The 22,062-nt window shown below is 44.7% G+C and overlaps 1 protein-coding gene across 16 annotated transcripts in view; it reads right to left on the minus strand.

Annotated features, from left to right (window-relative positions):
- The window catches only part of MTSS1 (MTSS I-BAR domain containing 1), a 126,814-nt gene extending 117,469 nt beyond the window's left edge, over nt 1–9,345 (minus strand). For all 16 annotated transcript variants that reach the window (XM_074887758.1, XM_074887692.1, XM_074887732.1 and 13 more), the window contains exon 1: nt 8,568–9,345. In XM_074887758.1, coding sequence (XP_074743859.1) covers nt 8,568–8,639 — 72 coding nt within the window. In that variant the 5' untranslated portion in view covers nt 8,640–9,345. The remainder of the gene's footprint in view (nt 1–8,567) is intronic.
- Between the last annotated feature and the right edge of the window lie 12,717 nt (nt 9,346–22,062).

The following is a 22,062-nucleotide window of genomic DNA, read 5'->3' on the forward strand; positions in this document are numbered from 1 at the left end:
GTTTTCAGTCTAAACAAAGCATTAGGACATTGAGAAAAACAGGTAATAGCATGGTACCTTGAGAAAGTCAAGACTAAAATCCAAGCAGAAAAGTCCAGAAAAGGGTAATCACCCCACTGGGGGGGAAAAAAAAAAAAAAATCACATAGATATCAGTCATTTCTACATTCCCAAACCACCTGAAGAACTCTAAGTAATACCCAGTTCCCTGAGAACTGAAATGCAGCACTTCTTAACATGAACACAGGTATTTATTAGACCTCACTAACTATTTAAAGGGGGAGGGAACCTAAGTCCGGTACCATTTTGTTGTTAGAGCTCTAGAGTCTTTAATTTGTATTATAATAAAGCCTACACTGCACTAACCAATATTTAAACATTCCCAGTGGAGGATACCAGTTGCCCCATGGTTGTGACTTCAATTTGTAGTACGGCAAGGACCGGTGAAAACTCATACTCCTTGGTCGCTGCATGGCATCCTGGCTTACAACCCAACTTGTGGGCCCCCTTGCTACATCAATAGGGACCACGTCAAATCTGTACTGTGCACAGTCCCGTTTGCAAGACGAACAAAGTCAGCTCTAAAGCAGCCACCATGTGGTTTAAATTCAAGATCGGGTAATTAGCAAACAAAAGTTATACTGTGAGAAAATATATCACGCATAAACATACAGTCTCTCTCCCTCTCTAAACACAGGAAGTTATTCACAAGGCGATGAGGAACAACTAGCCAACAACTAGACCTTTTATCCCATGCTACATTAAAAGAGTTGGACATTAAGTGGTCATCCAGAGGAAGCATTTAGTTCCACATTTTTCCCTGCAGGTCTGAACAAGTTTGCAAGCCTGAATAGCAAATTTCTTCTCAGAGATTCATCAATACCACTCTTCATCCACTCAATCATTAAGTGTCCACTGTGCATACTCAGCAGCTATTTTCTAAACCCACAATATTTCAGCTAGATCAAAACAAAGATAATTAAAATATCAGGAGACAGTCATTCAAGTTAATGCCCACACAGGATAGCCTCAAGTCAACAGCCCTTTGTCGGTAATGCCACCAACACCACTGGGGTCTCATCACTTCTTCCCAAGCAAGGAGAAACCCTAATTTCTAAGCGTTCGCTCAACACAATCTCCATCACACAAGCAGTCAAAACACTTTCCACGACTCAAGAAGTGGCAGTATCTATTGCCAAAGTACTGACAATCACCTGAGTTGAGCACAGAAGTACCTCACTGGGAAAAAGGCAGCAGCCATGCAGCAAAGTTTTTAGTGCTTTATGAACTTTGGCTCTTGCCAGGCAGCAAAGTGCCACTACACTCATCACAGGCTACTTTCTCTTCATTTCACTCATGAGAAGAGAAATAATCACATTCAAGCTCCAAGTAAAACGCTTGGTTTGCTCATGGACAATGAGCATCCACAGGGTTTGTTCATGGACTGTTAGAAGGCATCTCATCACGAATAAAGCTTTATTAACAAAAAAATCCCAAATTAAGCCACTACACAAAGGGCTTCAGAGACACTATAAAGCACATATGTGTCTTGTTGAAAAAAAAAAAATACATCTCATGCTTGGGTAAGAAGCATCATGGCAGTTTATGTCGAAGACAAAAATGGGAACAAAACTGAACCTTTCTGTACCACGAACCAAATGTCTAGTTACACACTCGTCGCTAGCATTGCACACACCAAGTTCATTCCTGCAAGTGTTCTTTTTAAAAATATCCAAGGTGATTTGTTAAGTGAGGTTAGTACTCCAGCTAGCATCCTAGAATTAAAAAGAACTACAACACACTTATGGTTATTAACCAGAAGAGTGAAAAATACAGAGCTCACATGCAGCCTCACAAGACAGATGGCCAAATTCTTCATTATCTACCACCCTATGGCTAAGACGCTCCAGCCAGCCTTCTCCACTAAGAAACTGAGATGTCCTGTAATTTCAGTTACAGAAGAGGAGTTCAAGGTGTTGAGAGTTGATCAGTCATTTGTAGATGTCATCTCTTCTGTCTGCAAACACTGGGTTATCACAGGGAGTGAAGAGCAATACATCTTAAGCAGTACCAACAAAGTGGTGTATATGTGTGGACAGAAACATGTATTATACTGGGAGCTTAAAAAAAATCATCCCCTCATTAACTTTGTGCTCTCCATGCACTCAATTCCTTCTTGTCCTAGGGGAAAGAAGTCACTGAACCTGCAGCCATAGCCTGCCTTTCTGTAAAAGGGGAGCCATTCTTTGGAGCTAAGTCACACACAGAGCACTTTGAAGATGAAAGCTGCTATGGTCTTAACCACAAAGCTACCAGACATTTTGTCTCCAATCCTTCCAAACATTTCAGCATTCAAGCTATCTCACAGGCCAGCAGGAAGAAGTCAGTCAACATCCTTAAAGGTCAGCCCAGATGCCAGTAAACAGGGCAGTGCTCAGCACCTTACAGTATCAAGGTAGACAGAATTTTGAAATTGAAAACATACACTTGAAGAGGGAAATGCATTTCTGTATGTAGCCTAAAGAGGCTACTCTACTCTCTAGAGTAGCTTCTTTATAGTACTAACTCAAGCCTTTCTGTACCCATCTTTGCATGTGCTGAATTAGACCAAAAAACCTTTTTAGATACAGTTCCTTTTCTGCTCTCTGCCATGTGATGCTTTCTGCTTATCTTCAAGACCACACTGTCTCTGGGTAGACCATGAACCTTAAAAATGTTTTTCAGAAGGTGAAAACACACAGGCTGTTAAGCAGATGATGCTATTTACAGATTTACAGGAATATTCCATCAACTGTTGGAACTTCTGTACTTTACATAGCAAACAAAATTTTGGTTTTTAGGGTATTTTATATCAAATATTTTGTACAGCTCATGCACACTCAGAACTAAGGAAGGAAGCAGCAAACTCTCCCAGATACCACCCTGTTAGGTATTAACCAGCACAGAGCCTGTAATTACACAGACTTCTTGTCCTCCAACATTTGTTCAGCCAATTGTGTTTCATGCAGCACTGCACAACTCCTTCCACACTTACAACCTCTCAAACCCTACTATGCAGTTTTTGGCATTCTGCCAGATCTAAAAAGAGTATTCTTAAGAGACATCAAAAATCCTTGCCCTGGGTATGCCACAGAATAAACCAGCCTCGAACACACTTATATAGTGAATGCTCAGCAGTTGTATAAATTGTTAACACTCACACAAGAATATCTGGAGCAAGAAAGAACATGTCCCTAAGAACTAAATTACTTGTGAGTAAGTATCTTCCCAGCTATGTCCTGTTGCTTGAACCCCAGTATTTAAGCAGGCACACAGTGGTTCTCTTCCTGCACCATCGTTCAGCCTTCCTTGCACACCAATCCCTCCCCCTCCGGGATGCAGAAAGATACTGCAGCTTTTTAGAAAAGGCAAGGAATTTCAGTGTACGCAAACCAACCATTTGGGCAAGCAAGCTGTTGGAAAGCAGCAGGGTTAAGAAATCAGTGCAGCCAGCTACACCCAAAATGCCCTGGTGGTGAAACCTTTCAGGGGAAAAAAAAAAATGGAAAGAAAAGCTACATGGAACGGAAATGAACTCATTTCATGCTCTTTGGGGAAGGCGAAGAAATGTTGATTTGCTAGGTTTGGAATAGATCAGTTGCCCAAAAGTCTGTCATGCAAGGGACATGCCAGTGCAACACAGCACACGTGGGAAAGGGAGGACAGAGATACCCTTTTCTCTCCAAGCCTGTACCTGTCTGTTGCACATGAAACATTTGTTTTTCCTTACAATAGCTATCATCCTTAACAGCTGGATTGAAAATAGACCTTAAAATCATTGAGCTGAACATTCCTAATCTCCACAGAGATCCCAAGCTTCAAATAAAGCACAGCTGCAGAAGAGCTGTCATATTACAACATGTCAGGGTAAAAGAAATTTGCTCAGATTCTCCAATACATGCAGGCTGTCCCTTGGATTAACACAAATGCAAGAGGACCTGCAGCTGTACTTGCCATAGTAATTGTCCCAGCATTTCTAGCAAATATTTTTTTCCACTCAGTTTATATTATTTGTGTGAATAGAACAAGGCCGTCCTTCACAAGCAAATCAGGCCTGCTTAACAAACGGCTCTTAATCCTTGATGTGGCCACCCCCGGTTCCATCTTCCATAAAAAGCAAGATTAAAATGCTGCTTCACACCGGTCACTTCCTAACAGGAGATAAGACGCTGCAAAAACATAAATGTTTCTCATGACCATATGTTCATGTCTTTCTCTCCTGCTTTGACCAAGAGATTTGCATGGCTAAAAGCAAAGGTGCACCACTGCCTTGTTCAAGAGTCCCAGCAGCAGTAAGGGAGTGAAGGGAAGGGTTCATCTCCTTTATAGTATTAAAGTAGAGATTACTGCCCAAAGCAAAAGGTTGATTTCATTAGGTTTTCAGCTAAACAACTATAAATAAAGCACACACATTTAAAATAAAAGATTTTCTAAAATTTTCTAAAATTTCTCCTCCTTTGGGAACCTTGTTTTTGTTCACTGACAGGATGATGTTTGCAGTCCCTCTCATAGCTGTACATCCCTCGCATGTGGGGAGATGAGAGAGACCAACTGGTAATCCACACCAGATCCATAAGAATTTAGTAAATCCTCCCACTTGGTGTAAATGAAGTCACAGACAACCTGTGTTCATCAACTGCTCATTACTTATCTTTCCCCTATGCCCACCCCAAGGGTGTCAGGTGCCGTACACATACGGCAAGCCCCTGCCCTGCCAAAACACATGCTGGCAAAAGAGCCAAGACAAATAAAGAACATGCAAAAAACAAAAGAACCAGCATCAAGCAAGTGATGAACTACAAACACTGCCAATTTCAACATTTTCAGAAGTGTTTTCTTGTTTTCCTTCAAGATAGCAGAGAACAAGGCAATTAAAAGGAACACAAAATCAAGACTCAGAAGGAAAAGCAGCATTAAAGAGAATCTGCTCTGCGTGAGAAGACAAGATCTTTCGAAACCCATCCGCAGCAGGCCCTCCCAAAAATTATCTGCACTGATTTGCTTTGCACTACAAGAAATATTGAAATTAACAGCACATTACAGCATCTCATTTCTCAATTGCCAGAAATGAGTTACAAACCATTCAGCTCAAATGCTCCCTTCCCACAGGGAGCTACAGAAAGTATGCCATGTTCAAAGAGAAACCACACAGTGTTTGCATGCAACGCACAAAACTACTCCTCCAAGGGGACACACACGTTTTATTTTTGCTTTTATAAACTTTGATTGCTTTGAAAAAGATCTTGCATTAGAGTATAACAAGTTAGAAGTGCCACGTACTCAGTGACGTATCACAGGAAACACCAGGGCTGTGACAATGGACCAAAATTTAAGGATGGGAAGACTTCTTCCCCACCTTTATGATCCTTTAATCTGATCCTGAAATCTCAAAGCATCGAAGTCCAATTCTAGAGCACAATGGCCAAGTACAATTCCCATTGTGGACTTTCTACAAACAACCCTCTCACCATGTACACCACACACTACTCAACAAATGTGACCCTTGTTTTGCATGGAAGACATGGACTTCCCTTGTCAGGAGACTGAAGTTCCAGATGTACATTAAAGTGCTGTATAAATGGGATGTTTATTAACCATTGTTACATTTAACTCAATAACATCATTTCTCTAAATCACATAGCCTTACGCTGTATTGTTTTGGAACTTGTTTTGTTGAGTATTAACCACAAAATTATTTTTGGTAGAGGATGGAGAGAAATTTGGAGTTTCTAGAGAAAATATTAAAAGCAGTTCAAGAGGCCTCAGCCAGCAAGAGAGAATCTTGCTATCAAAAAATGTGATGGGTTAGTCACACCAGCATATATTGCCCTCATTAAGTTTCAAAGTTAACACAGTACAGAGACAAATGGAAACAATCACATTATTCAGGATTATAATTCCAGTTTCTGTAACCTTGTCAAGATCAAGGAGAGCTCAAAATTAACAACAGGTACACCTGAGCCAGTCCTGTGCTACTGCAAACAAAGAGAAAAATCAGTCCACGCGTACCGTATCTTCATCACCTCGGCTGCAGCACCCATCTGCATCCACTGGCAAGACTTCAGAGTAATTTTAATACACTGTTGATTAACCCTACCACCTTTACAACGAGGTTTACAGCAGAGCAATACATATGATAAAAAGAACCTGCAAATTATTTAGTTAAAAAAACAAGGCAGATGCTGCAGCAAATCCCTCAGTACTGCAGGGCATGTGGGGCCTTGATCACAGCCTGTGATGAGAAACAGGCACAGATAGTGCACTTGGGTATGTGTGGGCAGACCCCTACACAACATCTTCAAGATTCTGCCAGAAGCCTGCCCACACAGACCTGACTACGTGAAACAGCTCTTAAAATGCTAATTTTCATTTTACTACTAAAGGTATGATTAGTTGAAAGGTTCTGGTTAGCTGTCAAAAAATAGCTACTTTTTCTTAGAAATTGTCACAATCCTTTGTGCGCAATTCACAAAGAATCCTAGTGCATCTCATCAGTAGTAGGGCATTAGCTGCATCAAACTGAACTACAGATAAAAATTATTTGTTCTATTCATGCTAAATAACAAGATTTTTTAGACCGTAACAACCACCATGCTGCTAAAGATCTGCTGTGATTCCTTCCAAACCTCCCCCCCCCCGCCCCCAGTAAATTGCCAGTTCACAAAACAGGTTCCACTACTATGGAGGATTAAGAAAAAAATATTCACACCTGTGCCCATCTCCATAAGCTCATGTCAACATGTTTCTGATGAGCAGCATTCCCATGCAACTAACACTGTGTAAAGGGAAAAAAAAAAAAATCCACACAGCAAAGGCCCATTTGCTTAAGAGCAAGAAAAATCAAATGCATCACTTATGGAAAGAAGCAGAGAACAAACATACTCAGTGTCCCTCTGTGCTGAAACCCAAAACCGCACTTCATCTGGAACAGAACATCTCCTGCGTGTTCCCTCCACAGCCCACTAAAACAATTCCACAATTTGTGATTGTTTCTTGCTTTTAGGGAGGTTTGTTGGTTTATTTTAAAGCGCAGTTGTTATTAAAAAAACGAGGGGGCTGAGAGCCGGAGGAACACCACCGCCAGGACTGCAGCATTGTCTTGACAGATACACACACACACACTCCCCCTCCTCTCCGCAATCTGCCTGCTCTTGACAAGCCACGCTTTTAATTAAACGTCTCCTAAGATCTGTCGAGAGGAAAGTGCATATGAACACTTGCCAAAAAATAACTTCTAGTGCAGCTTCTCCACCTCTTCCCCAAAATACACGAGAAGCCCTTCACCTCTGCCAGGCTCCCTCCTAGGGCAGACCCCATCCTCCTCCACCACTACTTGGCGGCTCTTTCTCCCGCAGCCCCCCCACTCATCAGCGATAAAACACCCAAAGAAATCCCGCGCCCCTGGCTGGGAGAAGCACAGCGGGCAGGGTCACTGCCTTTAAATTACGGCGGTCCCCCATTATCTGACGCGTCCCTCAACATCTCCCGACAACTGCATCCTTCCCAGCCGGCCCTAGGAGGGAGACAAGCCGTCCTTGTCCGGGGGAACACTGCAGTATTCTGCAGCACGGCCCTGCGCCGGAGGCCCTGGGTTCGGGGGAGGCATGACTGGCAGAACACAGCCACGCTTCCACGCTGTTTATTTCCACGAGCGAAAGGCGTGAGGCATCACTCGTCCAAAGAAAACCCTGCAGAAGTGCCCTTGGCTGCCAAGGATAGATGGGGAGCGCCTCTCTCAAAGGGACCCTCTGGCAGAAGGAAGGGGACGGCGCAGCCTGAGATTTCTGGTGACTGGTAGAGAGGAGAGAGCCGGCAACTTGACACCTTTGCATTCATCCACAGAAAGAAGCAAATGCCACCTCCATGAGCATACACAGCACGAAAATAATACCACATAACCGACTGAGCAGCAATTTTAATCCAGACACACATCAACTTTCGAGCATCTCCAGGCTGAATTTCTTTTTCCATCGTGCCCATCAGCATGGCACAGAAATCCTACATTGCCCTTTCCAGCCCCACCCCACGGCTGACATGCACCGTGCCCATCTCCTACACACAACACTCCCGCCTCACTGCATTGATTCTGCTGGAGATCTGACAGCCCAAAACAGTACAAAAAATAAGAAGAGGTGGAGGAGGGAAAGAAGAAAAAAAAAAAAAAAAGAGACAGGTTTGGAAAACGCTGCCCCTGGTGCAAGGTAATAGCTTGCATGTTTGAGCAGGAGAGACAGAGAAAAGAGGGAAGGAGGGAGGGAGAGGTGGTGTCCTGCAAGCAACTCGCAAGCCCCAGACCACGGGGGTGAAGCGTTCACACGAACCTCCCTGCCCGGCTGCCTCCGCCGGCGGGGACACGCACCCAGCGCCCGGGGCAGGTCCCCCAGCAGCAGCCCAGGGCCGGGTGGGCTGGGAGGTCGCTCCACCACCACCGCCCCCACGCAGCTGCAGCTCACGGTGCAAAGTTTCGCCGGGGCAGGTGGGGAGAGGTTTCCTCTCACCTGGGCCCCCCCAGACCCTTCAGTCTCTTACCTTCATGTCGCTTATGATGGTCTGGAAGAGCCCTCCGAGCGCACTACATTCCTTCTCTATCACAGCCTCCATTTTCCTCGCTCGAGCACACTGGAGGAGGCAGAAACTGCTGCAATTTCACTACTGAGCTAAAGATAAATTAGACACCCCGGTGTCCCACCTCACGCAAAAAAAAAAAAAAAAAAAAAAAAGAAAGAAAAAAAAAAAAGGGGGGGGGACGGGGACGGGCAAAGAAGCCGATGTAGGCAACAAGGGAAAAAAAAAACCAAAAACAATACACCTGAACCCCTATCTGCCTACACCTCTAAAAATTTATCAAGAGGGGGGAAAATAAAATGCAGTGCTCCTGGCGGCTCTCTGCTACAGGCAGCTCCCCGCCCCGCTCAGGAGCGCCGGGGGACTCGGAGCCGAGCGGGCACTACCCTCCCACGCGCGGGCGGCCACGAAATCCATCTCCGCGCATAACGGCCCGAGCCCGGCGGCGGCGGCCCCGAGCGGCCGCCCCGGCCCCCCGCGCCTCCCGGCACGGCGGCGCGCTCAGGGCAGCGGGAGCCCGCAAGCCCGCCGGCTCCGCGGCACCGGGCAGATGCGCACGCACACCCCCCCCGAAAAAATCAGGAAAAAAAATATAGAGCTCTATAAAAAGAGCTTGGATTGCGCGCTAAGCCGCTCCTCGGGGCGCAGCCTAGGGGGTCCCTGCCAGCCCCAGCGGACCAGGCTGCACCTAACGCCCCCGATCCGCTGCCTGCCCTCTCCAGGAAACGCTCTGCCCGTCCGCCCGCCGCTCCCCCGGCAGCGGCGCCCGGCCCCGCGCTGCGCTACGCCCGCCCGCGCGGAACGCCCCGCCCCGCCCCGCCCCGCCCCGCCCCGGCGCGTCACCGGCGTGGCCGCTGATTGGCTCCGCGCGGCCGCTGGGCGCCGGGGCGGTGGGTTCGCGCCCGGGTGGCGGCGCGTGCTGCCGGGGCGCGAGCGGAGCCTCCCCCGGGGGGGGGCGCGGGCGGCGAGGCCGTGATCCCGCCGGGAGCCGGTCCCGGCCCTCAGAGCTTGAGCACTCAGCGAAGAAACTGTTTTTCCGGTGACATTCACCGAAATTGCCAACATTCGGCTGTTTCTGGTGAAAAACATCTGCCTCAGCCCACCCGTTTAGAACGTCTGAGCTGAAAGTCCTCAGCCAAGCGACAAGCAGCGGAAGGGGCAACCCTGGCGGAGTACAGCCGGCAGCAGCTTTCATCGTACATTATGTGGGGCTGTTTATTCGTCCTGTCCTGCAAACTGAGAGGGTATTTAATGGTATTAGAGTAACTTATATAAACCATGGGGTTTTTAAAGTGATACAGCTTCCACATTCACTGGGCCAAATTTTGCAAAACATCGTGGTCAAAATGATGTATTTATACATGTATACAGGCTGTGGTTCACATCCTGCGAACACTGATGTGTGTGCGTAACGCAGGGACACGAGCAGCATACGCTGAATGTCCTGAGGCTCCCCGAGACTCTCCGTTGCTCTGAAATCAAGCTCTGCTCATCAGTTTTGGGGACCTGAGGTCTAAAGAGCCTGTTGGTGCTAACCCCAGGGGAGCCACACTCCTGGGGAAACAGGCTGCATTGCTACGTGATTTAGTAAGAACCAGATGTAGAACAAGGAAGATGTAAGTATGGAAGAATAAGCCTTGGGCCTTGAAGTGAGGGGGGAGTCTGTCTTCATATATACATACACACACAGGTACATGCACAACCATGACTGAGAGGGAAGTTTAGAAATTTGAGTTATTAAAATTTATCCTACAAACTCTGCCTGAGAAGAGCCACTGTGCGCACCATCGTATTTTGCTTTATTTCAGCCAGTATCTAGGTACATGCACGTGACGGATTATGTTCTCTGTGTTAATTTAGCCCTGGAGGAAAAGGCTGGACAGGCGACCTGCCTCCAGTGAGACCGTGACAGCACAGGCTGCTGCAGCAATTTCCCCCTTGCTTTTCCCCACTTCACTGCAGGGAGGAAACACCCCACCCAGGTCTGACCAAGCAATTCATTTTGTGGCTCTGTATGACCCTCACTCCCAAAGAATAGCCCAGGAAACGTCCCCGCTGCTTGTGATAACAACATCACGTGCAGAGCTCTAGGTGCTGTCACATAACCAGCGTGACAGCGTTCCCCCGGGACAGAGTCACAGCCAGAAATTTGACAGGGAAAGTTGGTGGCCCACTTTGCTTTCTTCAGCTGCTCCGTTTCTGCAATGATCCTCGTTTTAGCATAATTAGTGCTTTGGCTAACACCCTTTCTGGGAATGAGAATTTCCAATGTAAAAGGCTTTACAGGAGTAAAGGTAGCAGAGTGCACCATGCATGTGGGACAAGAGGGAGAAAAAACTCCTTCTATAAAGAAAAGGCTGTTGTTTAAGGACTGCGTTAATGCTTTAGTTAATAAATCAGGGCTGTCTGCTCTGTAGCAAGCAACAAGTCTTCATACACCAATGAAACAGCATGCAGGTATACAACAGAAAAATTAAGTAAGAGTTTCAAGCCTTGATAAATTACAAGAAGTAAATTAGGCATACAGTGTAAGAGAAATGGTTTTTACCTTGCAAATTTGAAAGGAGAAACTGTGCACATTTCTGGTTATGATGAGTAACTTGCTAAACCACCGTTACTCAAGTGTACCCAGTCCCATTCCAGAGAGATCTTATCAAAACTGTTCAAGTGGAATATTTTTCTGTCAGAAGGTGCTAAGTTGTGAAAAATGGAGACATGATTTCAACAAACTTCATCTTCATATGATCAAAAAATCAAAACAGAACATTGCAAACATGAAAGTATTTGTTGTTTCCAGTATTTTTTATTTCAAAATCTATTTTGTTAAATTTTCATTATATATATCACTTAGAATAATGATTGCGTTAATGTTATATTTTAAAATTTTTGTTTGTTCGTAGCATAACACAGCTAAAAATAAAGCAAGGGCATATAATTTAAAGCCATCAAAATAGGTTCTTGATGACTGAAACTTTTTTTCTCTTGCATTGAAGGAAATTTCAGACTTTTAATTTTATTCTGCCTTTTAGTGAGTTTTAATGATAGAATTTTCTGCAGGATGGCAATTCAGCTTCAACCAGCTGAAGAGTGAGAGTTAACATTTTTCTTTAAAGACCTGAGTCCAAATGGTTGTTTAAAGTGCGAGTAAAAAGTAGTTTGGTGATGTTGCGGTAATGTCGGGTTACCATCTGTCACATTATTTCTGGGATCTGCTTGATTGATTCTTAGCAAATCGTTTCCTGCAAGCATTATTTGCAAAACTTTATTATGGGCAAAGGCTATTTCTGTGTTTGTGAGCCATCGTTACCGGGGAACATTTCATTACCAAGTGATGACATTCTGTAAAATATCCTGGTGCATGGGCAAATGCCAGCACCACTTCTTGACAGTGGGTTGGCTGAGTGCACCTTACTTGGCAACCCCCAACAGATGTCAACCTTAAAATTTGTCAACAGCACAATAGTAGCCCATGTTCTGACATCCTTCAACGCGTTGGGTGCTCTGCTGACAAGAAGCCTATTCCACTGAAACCGCAAGAAGGCTGATGGTTAAGAAGGAATTTCTCTGGAGATAAGTGGGCAGGTTGAGCAATGATTTGGTCACTTTGCCTGGCCTGGATTGTTCCTGCTGCTCCTCCCATGCTGAGCACCAAGGCACAAAGTGCAGCAGAGTGAACTAGGGCACAAATCTGTGAGGGTCAAGGGTCCGCAGCATGTTCCCAGGTCTGCCAGTGGACTTGCCTTTTGACCACTATGTATCCATTCACATTCCTGTGCCTTGCTTTTTCCTTCCGTAAAATGAAAGTCTCAATTTTTAAAAGCATTCTGAGTGTTTTTGCATCAAGCACAAGTGTGAAATGTCATTGCAATCAGAAGAAACATGTACTCTGTCAATGTGCCGTAAAACATTTAACTGTGGTGCTTATTTAGGTCCTGATCTTACAAAGATTTCAGCCCTCTTATGAACGTGAGTAGCCCCGTGGAAGACTAGATTACACATGCACTTAAGTGTTATCAGATTGAAGTCATAGAACAACAATCACAAAAGGTATTTAATCACCTTTAAATTACAGTGTTCCTAATTTAGCTAATGTTATTCCCCAAGGAAAAATTGCCTCATCTAGCATACAATCAAGAAAGAATCAAGGGCTGTTCCTTCAAGTGGTTGACAGTTCAAAAAGAGATGTGATTTTAAAAAAATAGGTTGCTAAAGGCTGAACTATTTAATTGAATTATCTCTTTAAGAAATTGATGCAAATTAATATTATACTACTCCATTATATTGCCACAGAATCTTTCATCCTCAAGCCTTTGTAGAATATATTAATAAACTTGAAAAACAAATGTATACTTTTTTTTATGGAACCAGCATTCTGTCCCTGTTTCAGGCTTTCTAATAATGATTTATACTTTGAAGGATGATGGTGTTTTCTTCTTTGTCGACTGAGGAAATAGAGCCCAAGAGCTTCTAAGAGACAGAGTCCTTGACACGATTTCCTTCGGTCCTCAAGGTGCTCACCAGGTACAATCCTGCTCTGTCCGTAGAAGCAGATGAACTCACTCTACATTGCCTATTTGGATGGAGAGGTGAGGTGGCAGGCCATACAGCCAGAAAGATGACAAAACGAATTGATGAAAAATGGAGCAAACCCAACAGAATCTATGTGAGCCAGCCGTCCCAACATCATTACAAATATTAAATAGTGACGTCCTCCATACCACTGGTGAAAAATCTGTGTTGTATCTAAAGAGGCTTAATTCTTCACTGGTCGTACATGGAGGTGGGGACCTGATGAAGGAGAATTCATTGTTTTTCAGGAGCAGGTGTTTACAGTCTCTGGTTTCAGAATATAAGAAATAACAGTGAGTGGTTCTTCAGCTTTATTTGGGTTATTTTTATGTCCCAAATTGTTTTCAAATTGCCAAGTAGCATTGCTGTAGTGGGGGTACCTCTGCAATTGTTTCTGCTTGCTGCTTGCTGGCAAAATAACAGCTGCTATTGCTTTACCAGGATTGATTTCCATAGAACAGCTCCATCTAAAGCCTACCTACAGGCAACAACTCTGCAGCAAAATATCAATGCAGTCTCATTTTCAGCTGTAAGCTTTTCTCAGAAGAAAAAAAACCCACAACATTTTCAGCAAAGTCCAACACAGGATGTCATTCATTCAGAGCACTTAGAGGACGAGATGCTTATTTTTAAGGGACTAAATTAGTCTTCCATTTCCCCCTCACCAACAAGTAGGGAAAAAAAGGCCTTCTCCCAGCTATCTTTGTGTACAAGGCACAAAAGCTAAGCATCACTCAGGGTTTGCATGTTATATCAAAAGCTTTACAGATAGGCCACATTTTTCAGTAGTGGGAATGTGAAATGTTCTTGCTCACATTTGCCATCTCAGGCTGGTAGATTCAGAAAAAGCACACAGATCGATCTATCACCTCCTTCCAAGCTCTTAACACTTTCATGATGAAACTCAATAAATGGCCAGGGGCATTCCCATGGCCAGCATTACGTGGTCACTTTCATCCTGTGCAAGCCTCCTTCCTACACCACCCCATGTCACCGCACTGGAGCTCAGGCAGCCGTATGATGGATGGATGGGTCATGCAGGGACCTGATTTGGCAGAAAACTAAGCCTACAAATAAAGACTATTTTAGCCCAGATGAGGACCCTGCCTTTTTGTGTTTCACAAAGAAGGGGCAGCCTGTATAACCATTCCCATGCTCGTTCTCCAGTAGATACCTTCTTGTTTCTCCCCTACAGCCAACACAGGTTTAAATATCCAGAACTGTTGCCCTGAACTCTCTTTCAAACTGGCTTCATTACCTTGTATCAGGTTCTGGCATGGACACATTCACTCCACAAAAACTGGCCTCACTTTCATGTTTTAAAGCTGTTTAGCTGATGCATCTTCAAGTCACGCCCTAAATTAATTTGGATAAAATTTCCTGAGTGCACCAGTGTAGACAAGCAGTAAGTTAAAAAAAAAATCAGGTTATACTTGCAATTACATACATGCTTAAATGCTCTGAAGAAGTAAAGCCTATAATAAGTGTCACTTTTGCAAATAGTTCATGTTCTCTTCCTTAAAGCAACATCAACTTTGACTTCAGTATAATTACACATATATATCAAAGTTGCCTGTTGGGCTATATCTCCAGCACGTACATTAGCCCAAGCCTTTGTCAGCCATTTCTCCCTTTAGGTGTGATATAAAATGAATCTGAGTTCTTCTGCACTTCCCATCAAGCAACGATTTTTAGTAGGTCACTATTCCTGAAATCTCTGAGATCTGTATTTATTGGTATGCACAGAACTCAGTGTGTTGAACCACCTCAGGACACAGTCATGTGAAACATAATGCAACACTTTCTCCTATAAAAGAAAACATTATCTTTTGGCAGTCCATAAATCCAGCTTTTAAAACAAGCATTACATTCACAAAGAAATGGTTTAGAAAAAAAATAAAATGTATTAGAAAAAAATAAAATGTATTTCAATGGGCAGACTTCCAACTCTCTGTAAGTGTGGAATAGTCAGGCGCTTTTTTTTCCTATCTCTTTAGTTATGTTTAGTTTTTGAAATTCTGATGAAAACAACTTGAACGCTAATCCTCTTTTCCAGATCTAGACACCTGGGATGTCAGTAAGTAGAAATTGTTAGGTAGAGGTTTCTGCTCTGAGTCCAAGTTAAAGTTCTACTGTAAACTCCATGGCCAGAAAGCATTCAGGGGAGATAAGATCATGCTGAGAGTTTGCTATGTGCAGTTTCTTCAAAAACAGAAACAGAAGAATTAGAAAAAAGAGGAGCCCTTCTAATGAAGCAAAGAAGATGGGCAAAAAGAAAAATCTAGTTTACTGATCCAAATAAAACAGGCAGACTAGCACGTACTGGAATTTGGGACTAAAACCAGAGAGAGCTGACATGAGGACATACTGCAGGGAGGGACAAGCACAGCGATGAATGGTGCCATTGTGTGACTATTTTAATTAATTTTTGTAATGAAGCCAAAGCTCTCATTTACCACATCCCAAAAGTAAATAGAAAAGGTTATGACCTTAATTTCAGAGGTGGGGAAGGAAAACCTAATTGCTAAGTAGTCAGCTGTCACTCATTGCAATTGGATAGATACACTTGGTGTGTTACTATGAATAGTCCAGATTCAACAGTTAAAATAGTGGGTAATGACAGTTTCGTTCCCTCTCCGCTTCATCTTCTTTCAGTCTTTGACTAGTAACATTTTGTACCAGTTTTACCATGTGGATTGCAATACTCCCAACTCCATCAGATGCTGGGTAAACCTGTCTGGGCCACATAATAGCCTTTTTTTTTGTCTTCTTAGTAGGCAGATGTGTGCAACTTTAGCAGGATGCAAAACATACAGAGATTACAGGAGATCATTCCTGCCTTCTTACTTTCTGCTAGCCCCAGTGAGTATATTCCTATGCAGGAGCTAGCAACGGAAGGACAGCTTTTCAATGCAACATGCCTACAAGCAGAAAAAGTGCAAAAGCCACATCTATTTCTAACCATGGCCACTAAATAAATGCAATTAAATGTGCATTATATGCTGTTCAAAACATGCCTCTGTTTTCATCACTCAGACTATGCACAACCATCTCTGCACTTAACTCATGGGGTCATTTCTATGGACCAAATAAAGATGCATGGACAGGTCTGAGATTGGTGTGAGGTATTTATGTCTTATCAAATGCCACACCTCTATATGTGCCCACATAAGAAGAGTACAGTACTGTGTGCTCACTAAATTAAGTGTTTTCTACTCTGAATCTTTTTGTTCTTTGTGCTATAATGCCAGTTTGAAGAGGAAGTTACCCAGCATCAGAACATAGAATCATAGAATCATAGAATCATTCAGGTTGGAAGAGACCCTTGGGACCATCGAGTCCAACCATCAGCCCTACTCTACAAAGCTCTCCCCTACACCATATCCCCCAACATCTCATCTAAATGACCCTTAAACACATCCAGAGTTGGTGACTCCACCACCTCCCTGGGCAGCCTATTCCACTCTCTGACCACTCTTTCTGTGAAAATTTTTTTCCTACTGTCCAGTCTAAACCTCCCCTGTTGGAGTTTAAAGCCATTCCCTCTTGTTCTGTCACTAATCACCTGTGAGAAGAGACCAGCACCAACCTCTCTACAATGTCCTTTCAGGTAGTTGTAGAGAGTGATGAGGTCTCCCCTCAGCCTTCTCTTCCTCAAACTGAACAGTCCCAGCTCTTCAATCACTCCTCATAAGATTTATTCTCCAGGCCCTTCACCAGCTTCGTTGCCTTCCTCTGCACTTGTTCCAGCACCTCGATATCCCTCTCGTATTGAGGTGCCCAAAACTGGACACAATACTCCAGGTGTGGCCTCACCAGTGCAGAGTACAGGGGGACGATCACCTCCCTACTTCTGCTGGTCCCACTATTTCTAATACAAGCCAGGATGCCGTTGGCTTTCTTGGCCACCTGGGCACACTGCTGGCTCATGTTCAGCTGCTTGTCAATTAGAACCCCCAGATCCTTCTCTTCCACACAGCTCTCCAGCGACACCTCCCCAAGCCTGTAGCGATGCATGGGGTTGTGGTGGCCTAAGTGCAGGACCTGGCACTTGGCCTTGTTGAAGCTCATCCCGTTAACATTGGCCCACCGATCCAACCTATCCAAGTTTCTCTGTAGTGCCTCCCTATCTTCATGCAGATCGATAGTCCCGCTTAACTTGGTGTCATCTGTGAATTTACTGATGATACACTCTATGTCCTTATCAAGATCATCAATAAAGATGTTGAGCAGAAATGGTCCCAACACCGAGCCCTGAGGAACACCACTTGTGACCGGCCGCCAGCTGGATTTAGCTCCACTGACCACCACTCTCTGGGACCGTCCATCCAGCCAGTGCTTGACCCAGCAGACCGTTCGCTCATCCAGGCCACGGGCAGCCAGTTTTTCTATGAGAATCCTATGGGGAACTGTGTCAAATGCTTTTCGAAAATCCAGGTGGACAATATCCACAGCTTTTCCCTCGTCCAATAGTTGGATCATCTTGTCATAGAAGGAGATCAGGTTTGTCAGGCAGGACCTGCCTTTCATAAACCCATGCTGGCTAGGCCTGATCCCCTGTTTGTCCATTATATGACTTTTAATGGCACTCGAGATGACCTGCTCCATGACCTTCCCTGGCACCGAGGTCAGACTGACAGGTCTATAGTTACCTGGATCCTCCTTCCTGCCTTTCTTGTAGATGGGTGTCACATTTGCTACCCTCCAGTCCAATGGGACCTCCCCAGTTAGCCATGACTTCAGGTAAATCATGGACAGCAGCTTGGTGAGCACATCTGCCAACTCTTTCAGCACCCTTGGGTGTAATCCACCTGGTCCCACAGACTTGTGTGCATCCAAGTGGTGTAGCAGGTCTCTGACCACCTCCTCTTCAACTGTGCTGACCTCAATCTGCTTCCCCTCCCCATCTCCCAGCTCACGAGGCTGGGTGTCCAGGGAACAGCCAGTTCCACTGCTAAAGACTGAGGCAAAGTAGGCATTGAGCACCTCAGCCTTTCCCTCATCCTTAGTTACCATGTTTCCCTCTGCATCCAATAAAGGAGGGAGATTTTCCCTAATCCTCCTTTTGCTGTTAACAAATTTATAGAAACGTTTTTTATTATCCTTAACAGCTGTGGCCAAGTTGAGCTCTAGCTGCGCTTTGGCTCTCCTAATGTTCTCCCTGCATAACTTCACTACATCTTTATAGTCTTCATGAGAGACCTGGCTCCTCTTCCAAAGGCGGTAGATTCTCCTTTTGTTCTTGAGATCCAGCCAAAGGTCCCTGTTTAGCCAGGCCGGTCTCCTTCCCCTCCTGCTTGTTTTTCAGCACACGGGAACAGCCTGCTCCTGTGCCTTTAAGACTTCTCTCTTGAAGTATGTCCAGCCTTCCTGGACTCCCATATCCTTCAAGGCAGCCTCCCGAGGGATTTTGTTAATCAGTCTCTTGAACAGGTTAAAGTTAGCCCTCCGGAAGTCTAAGATGGCAGTTTTACTAAACCCTCTCTTTGTTTCTCCAAGGATCAAAAACTCAATCATCTCACAATCACTGTACCCTAGACAGCCTCCAACCTTTACCTCCCCCACAAGCTCTTCCCTGTTCACAAGAAGCAGGTCCAGGAGGGCGCCTTCCCTGGTCGGCTCACTCACCAGCTGTGTGAGGAAGTTATCCTCCACACATTCCAGGAACCTCCTGGACTGTTCCCTCTCTGCTGTGCTGTGATCCCAGCAGATATCCGGGAGGTTAAAGTCCCCCACAAGAACAACGGTAAGTGACCGCGGGATTTCTCCCAACTGTTTATAGAAAGCTTCATCCACCTCACTGCTTTGGTTGGGAGGTCTATAGCAGACTCCCACAGCAAGATCTGCTTTATTGGCCCTTAACCTAATCCACACACTCTCAACCCCGTTGTCACTATACTTGATTTCTGAGCTGTCATAGCATTCTCTTACATACAGGGCCACTCCACCACCTCTCTTTCCCTGTCTTTCCCTCCTGAAGAGCTTGTAGCCATCGATTGCAGCACTCCAGTCGTGTGAGGCATCCCACCATGTTTCTGTTACAGCTACTATGTCATAGTTCTTGTGCTGCATCATGGCTTCAAGCTCCCCCTGTTTGTTGCTCATGGAGGATTTAAGCAGAAATGTTCATAATAAAATATGCTGTTCTAGCAAGTTCTGCTATGGCAGAAACAAAGGAGTGATCTGCATTAGGCTGACTAGTTCAGACAAAGCATACTGGTATTAGGGTGGATATTATTAGATCAACACCTATAAATGTGGTAGTTATCATCCAGAATAACAGATACTTTCTGCCCCCAAATCCTTGTGTTAATAGCCACCCTCCTATCACAGCGTATGCAGAAGCAGCCACTTTTTTTCTAGAAACATGAACATTTCTTCTGGCACTGTCCTTTTCTCAATACTCCCACTCAAAATCCTGAATTAAAGGGCACTTCATCTATAGTAAGTCTTTAAATCTTCAGTGGCGGGGCAGGTTAGTTAGCTGGTTGGCATCACAGTTTAACAGTTTAGGTCCTGAACACAAAATTTGAAGTATTCTGCTAGGAATCAAGACCTGGTTCTTTCAACAACCCAGAATAAACCTCATGAATGACTTTCTCAACTTCTGTCAGTACAGGAAAATAACAAATCTTCCCTCTTTTGTGGCTGTCAAATCAAGAGTGGACCGTCTTTTTTTGAAGGACATGTTTTAACGAAACACAAATTAGCACAAGTCCTGATGGCCTGTGTTAGCCAACAGGATGATGTAGCGGTGTCTTTTGACTTTGAAGGCTATGGCTGTGTCAGTCAAACTCTAAAGAAGACCTAGGGCTTAGCACAAATCTCAAGAGACAGCTGCCAGTCTTATGGATGCTCAGGGTTGATATATAGGGAAAGCACAGATCCTTTCATGCTCTTGTCCCAGTGGGTTGAGGCATAGCAGCAAGAGGGAGAAAGATCCTGTGATATATGGTCTGCATGCCCAGTGGGCAGTCTGCTGGTCTCCAAAGCTGTGTCTCTTCTGGGGACACTAAGGCTGTCAGCAGAGGTAATATCTTTCATTAGGCCAAGTAGGATATTTTGAAAAAGTAGACAAGTGTTTGAGTGTATGAACTTTTCCTAAAACCTGTGTAAAATGCAACAAACTTCAAAGCTAAGTGAAGACATTTAAAATACAAAAATTATTTCTGGGTAACATTTGACATTGCTCTTGTGTGAGAAAGCAAAACGTCGTTTTTTTAGAGGACAGCTTCCACATCAGTTTTGGTTTTAGGGCTGAAAATATCCTCCCTGGATATCTGGGTACTTTGTTGACATCCACATCTTTTGGCCTTTCATATGTGAATCCTATGGCAACGCTGATTTCCCAGCCTGTGCTCCGCTGAGCAGGGATGGGTGAGCAGGGCCAATGGGCATTAGTTCCAGCCGACGGAGGCTGCGGCGTGGGCTGCCCTCCCACCAACGCTGCTTGAAATGGGGAGCGGATTTTACGCCCTTCAATTGCAAAAGGAGTGCTTGGCTTCACCGTCAAGGCTGGCCTTTGGCTCTGTAGATCTCAGTCATCTGCGAAGAATTGCTGCATGCTGACCTAGATACTCCATCAGCTCTGCTGCAATGCTAGCTTGGTGATGAGGCTGCCATTTCCCTGGTTTCTGCTCTGCCCTATATCCTGCCCTGGAGATAAAAAAAAAAAAAAGAGGGACAAATTAACATTAATCAGAATAACATTTTCCTCCAATGATTTTTCTGGAAAACAGAGTTTCCCCGGGGAATCTGTAACCTGTTGCCTTAATCTTCCGCTACTGCTCCCCTTCCCTGCTGTCTCATTATGTTACTTTATCTCAGAGAATCCCACCATGTTTCAAACATACACTGTCCTCAAGAGAAGAGAAACGTGCCACCTCCGTTCCCTCCTTTTCTTGAATCTCCACCCTCTATAGTACATCTACATGATGTTCTCTATAGTACATCAACAGAGAGTGAGGAGGGCAATTTTTAAGATAAAAAGGGGGGCCCAGACAGAGGGTAAGCCTGGACCTCTGACAGCAGCCATCTGAGATGTCTGCATTGCACTCTGGTGGAATATTATTAACAGGGCACTCAGTCCAGCTTGAGAAGTACAGCTGATAATATGAAAGTGTTTTTGTAGCTTCTGATTTGTACTAGATAGGAAATGAAAAAAACCCCAACACAACATAATTGCCTCTAAAATTTCACTAGTGTCAAATTAGATTGGCATATCTAATTTTTCCTCTAAAAAAATTAGCAACTGTAAAGGTTCATCTGGGATTACCAGTAGAAGGGAATGTTCATCCTTGCAGTCTTGCTGTAGAGGGCTACAGGGCCAACAACAGCAGAGCATCCCAGAAGGCAAATTTTCTCCTACATTTTTGCTTCATGTGACAGCGTTAGGCCTTGAGAAGGCACAACACCCTGTGGCATAATGAAGCACGGTACTGCACTGCCTTGCCTTCCTCGGTAGTTCAAGGAGAAAAGCTGCCTGGACCTGGAGACCCCTTGGTTAAACCTGGTGCACTACAGACTGCTCTGAATAAAATCCCTGCCCTCCTTTCTGCTCTGAACCACACGGAGCCACAGGCTTGGTTCTCTGCAGCTTCATGCCACTTTCATGTGGCCTGAAGTGAATAATTCAGACTAAAATGCTCAAACTCCATCCCTTGGCTTCCTATCTTTGTTACAAGGCTACTGCAGCCTCAGAAGGACCAGACACCCCTGTGCACTGCACCACAGCTACGGTGGCATCTGTCCAGCAGGATGGAGGATGTGGTTTTGGCTTGGCGTTTGGTGAGACGCTGTGAACAGTCCCACCAGTCATTCAACCACATATGACAGGAGGAGAGACCATTACCTACAGGTTTTCTTGCAGATTGTTTAGATAAGTGGGAAG

This window comes from Strix uralensis, chromosome 1 (genome assembly GCF_047716275.1).
Source record: "Strix uralensis isolate ZFMK-TIS-50842 chromosome 1, bStrUra1, whole genome shotgun sequence".
Classification (NCBI taxonomy): Eukaryota; Metazoa; Chordata; class Aves; order Strigiformes; family Strigidae; genus Strix; species Strix uralensis.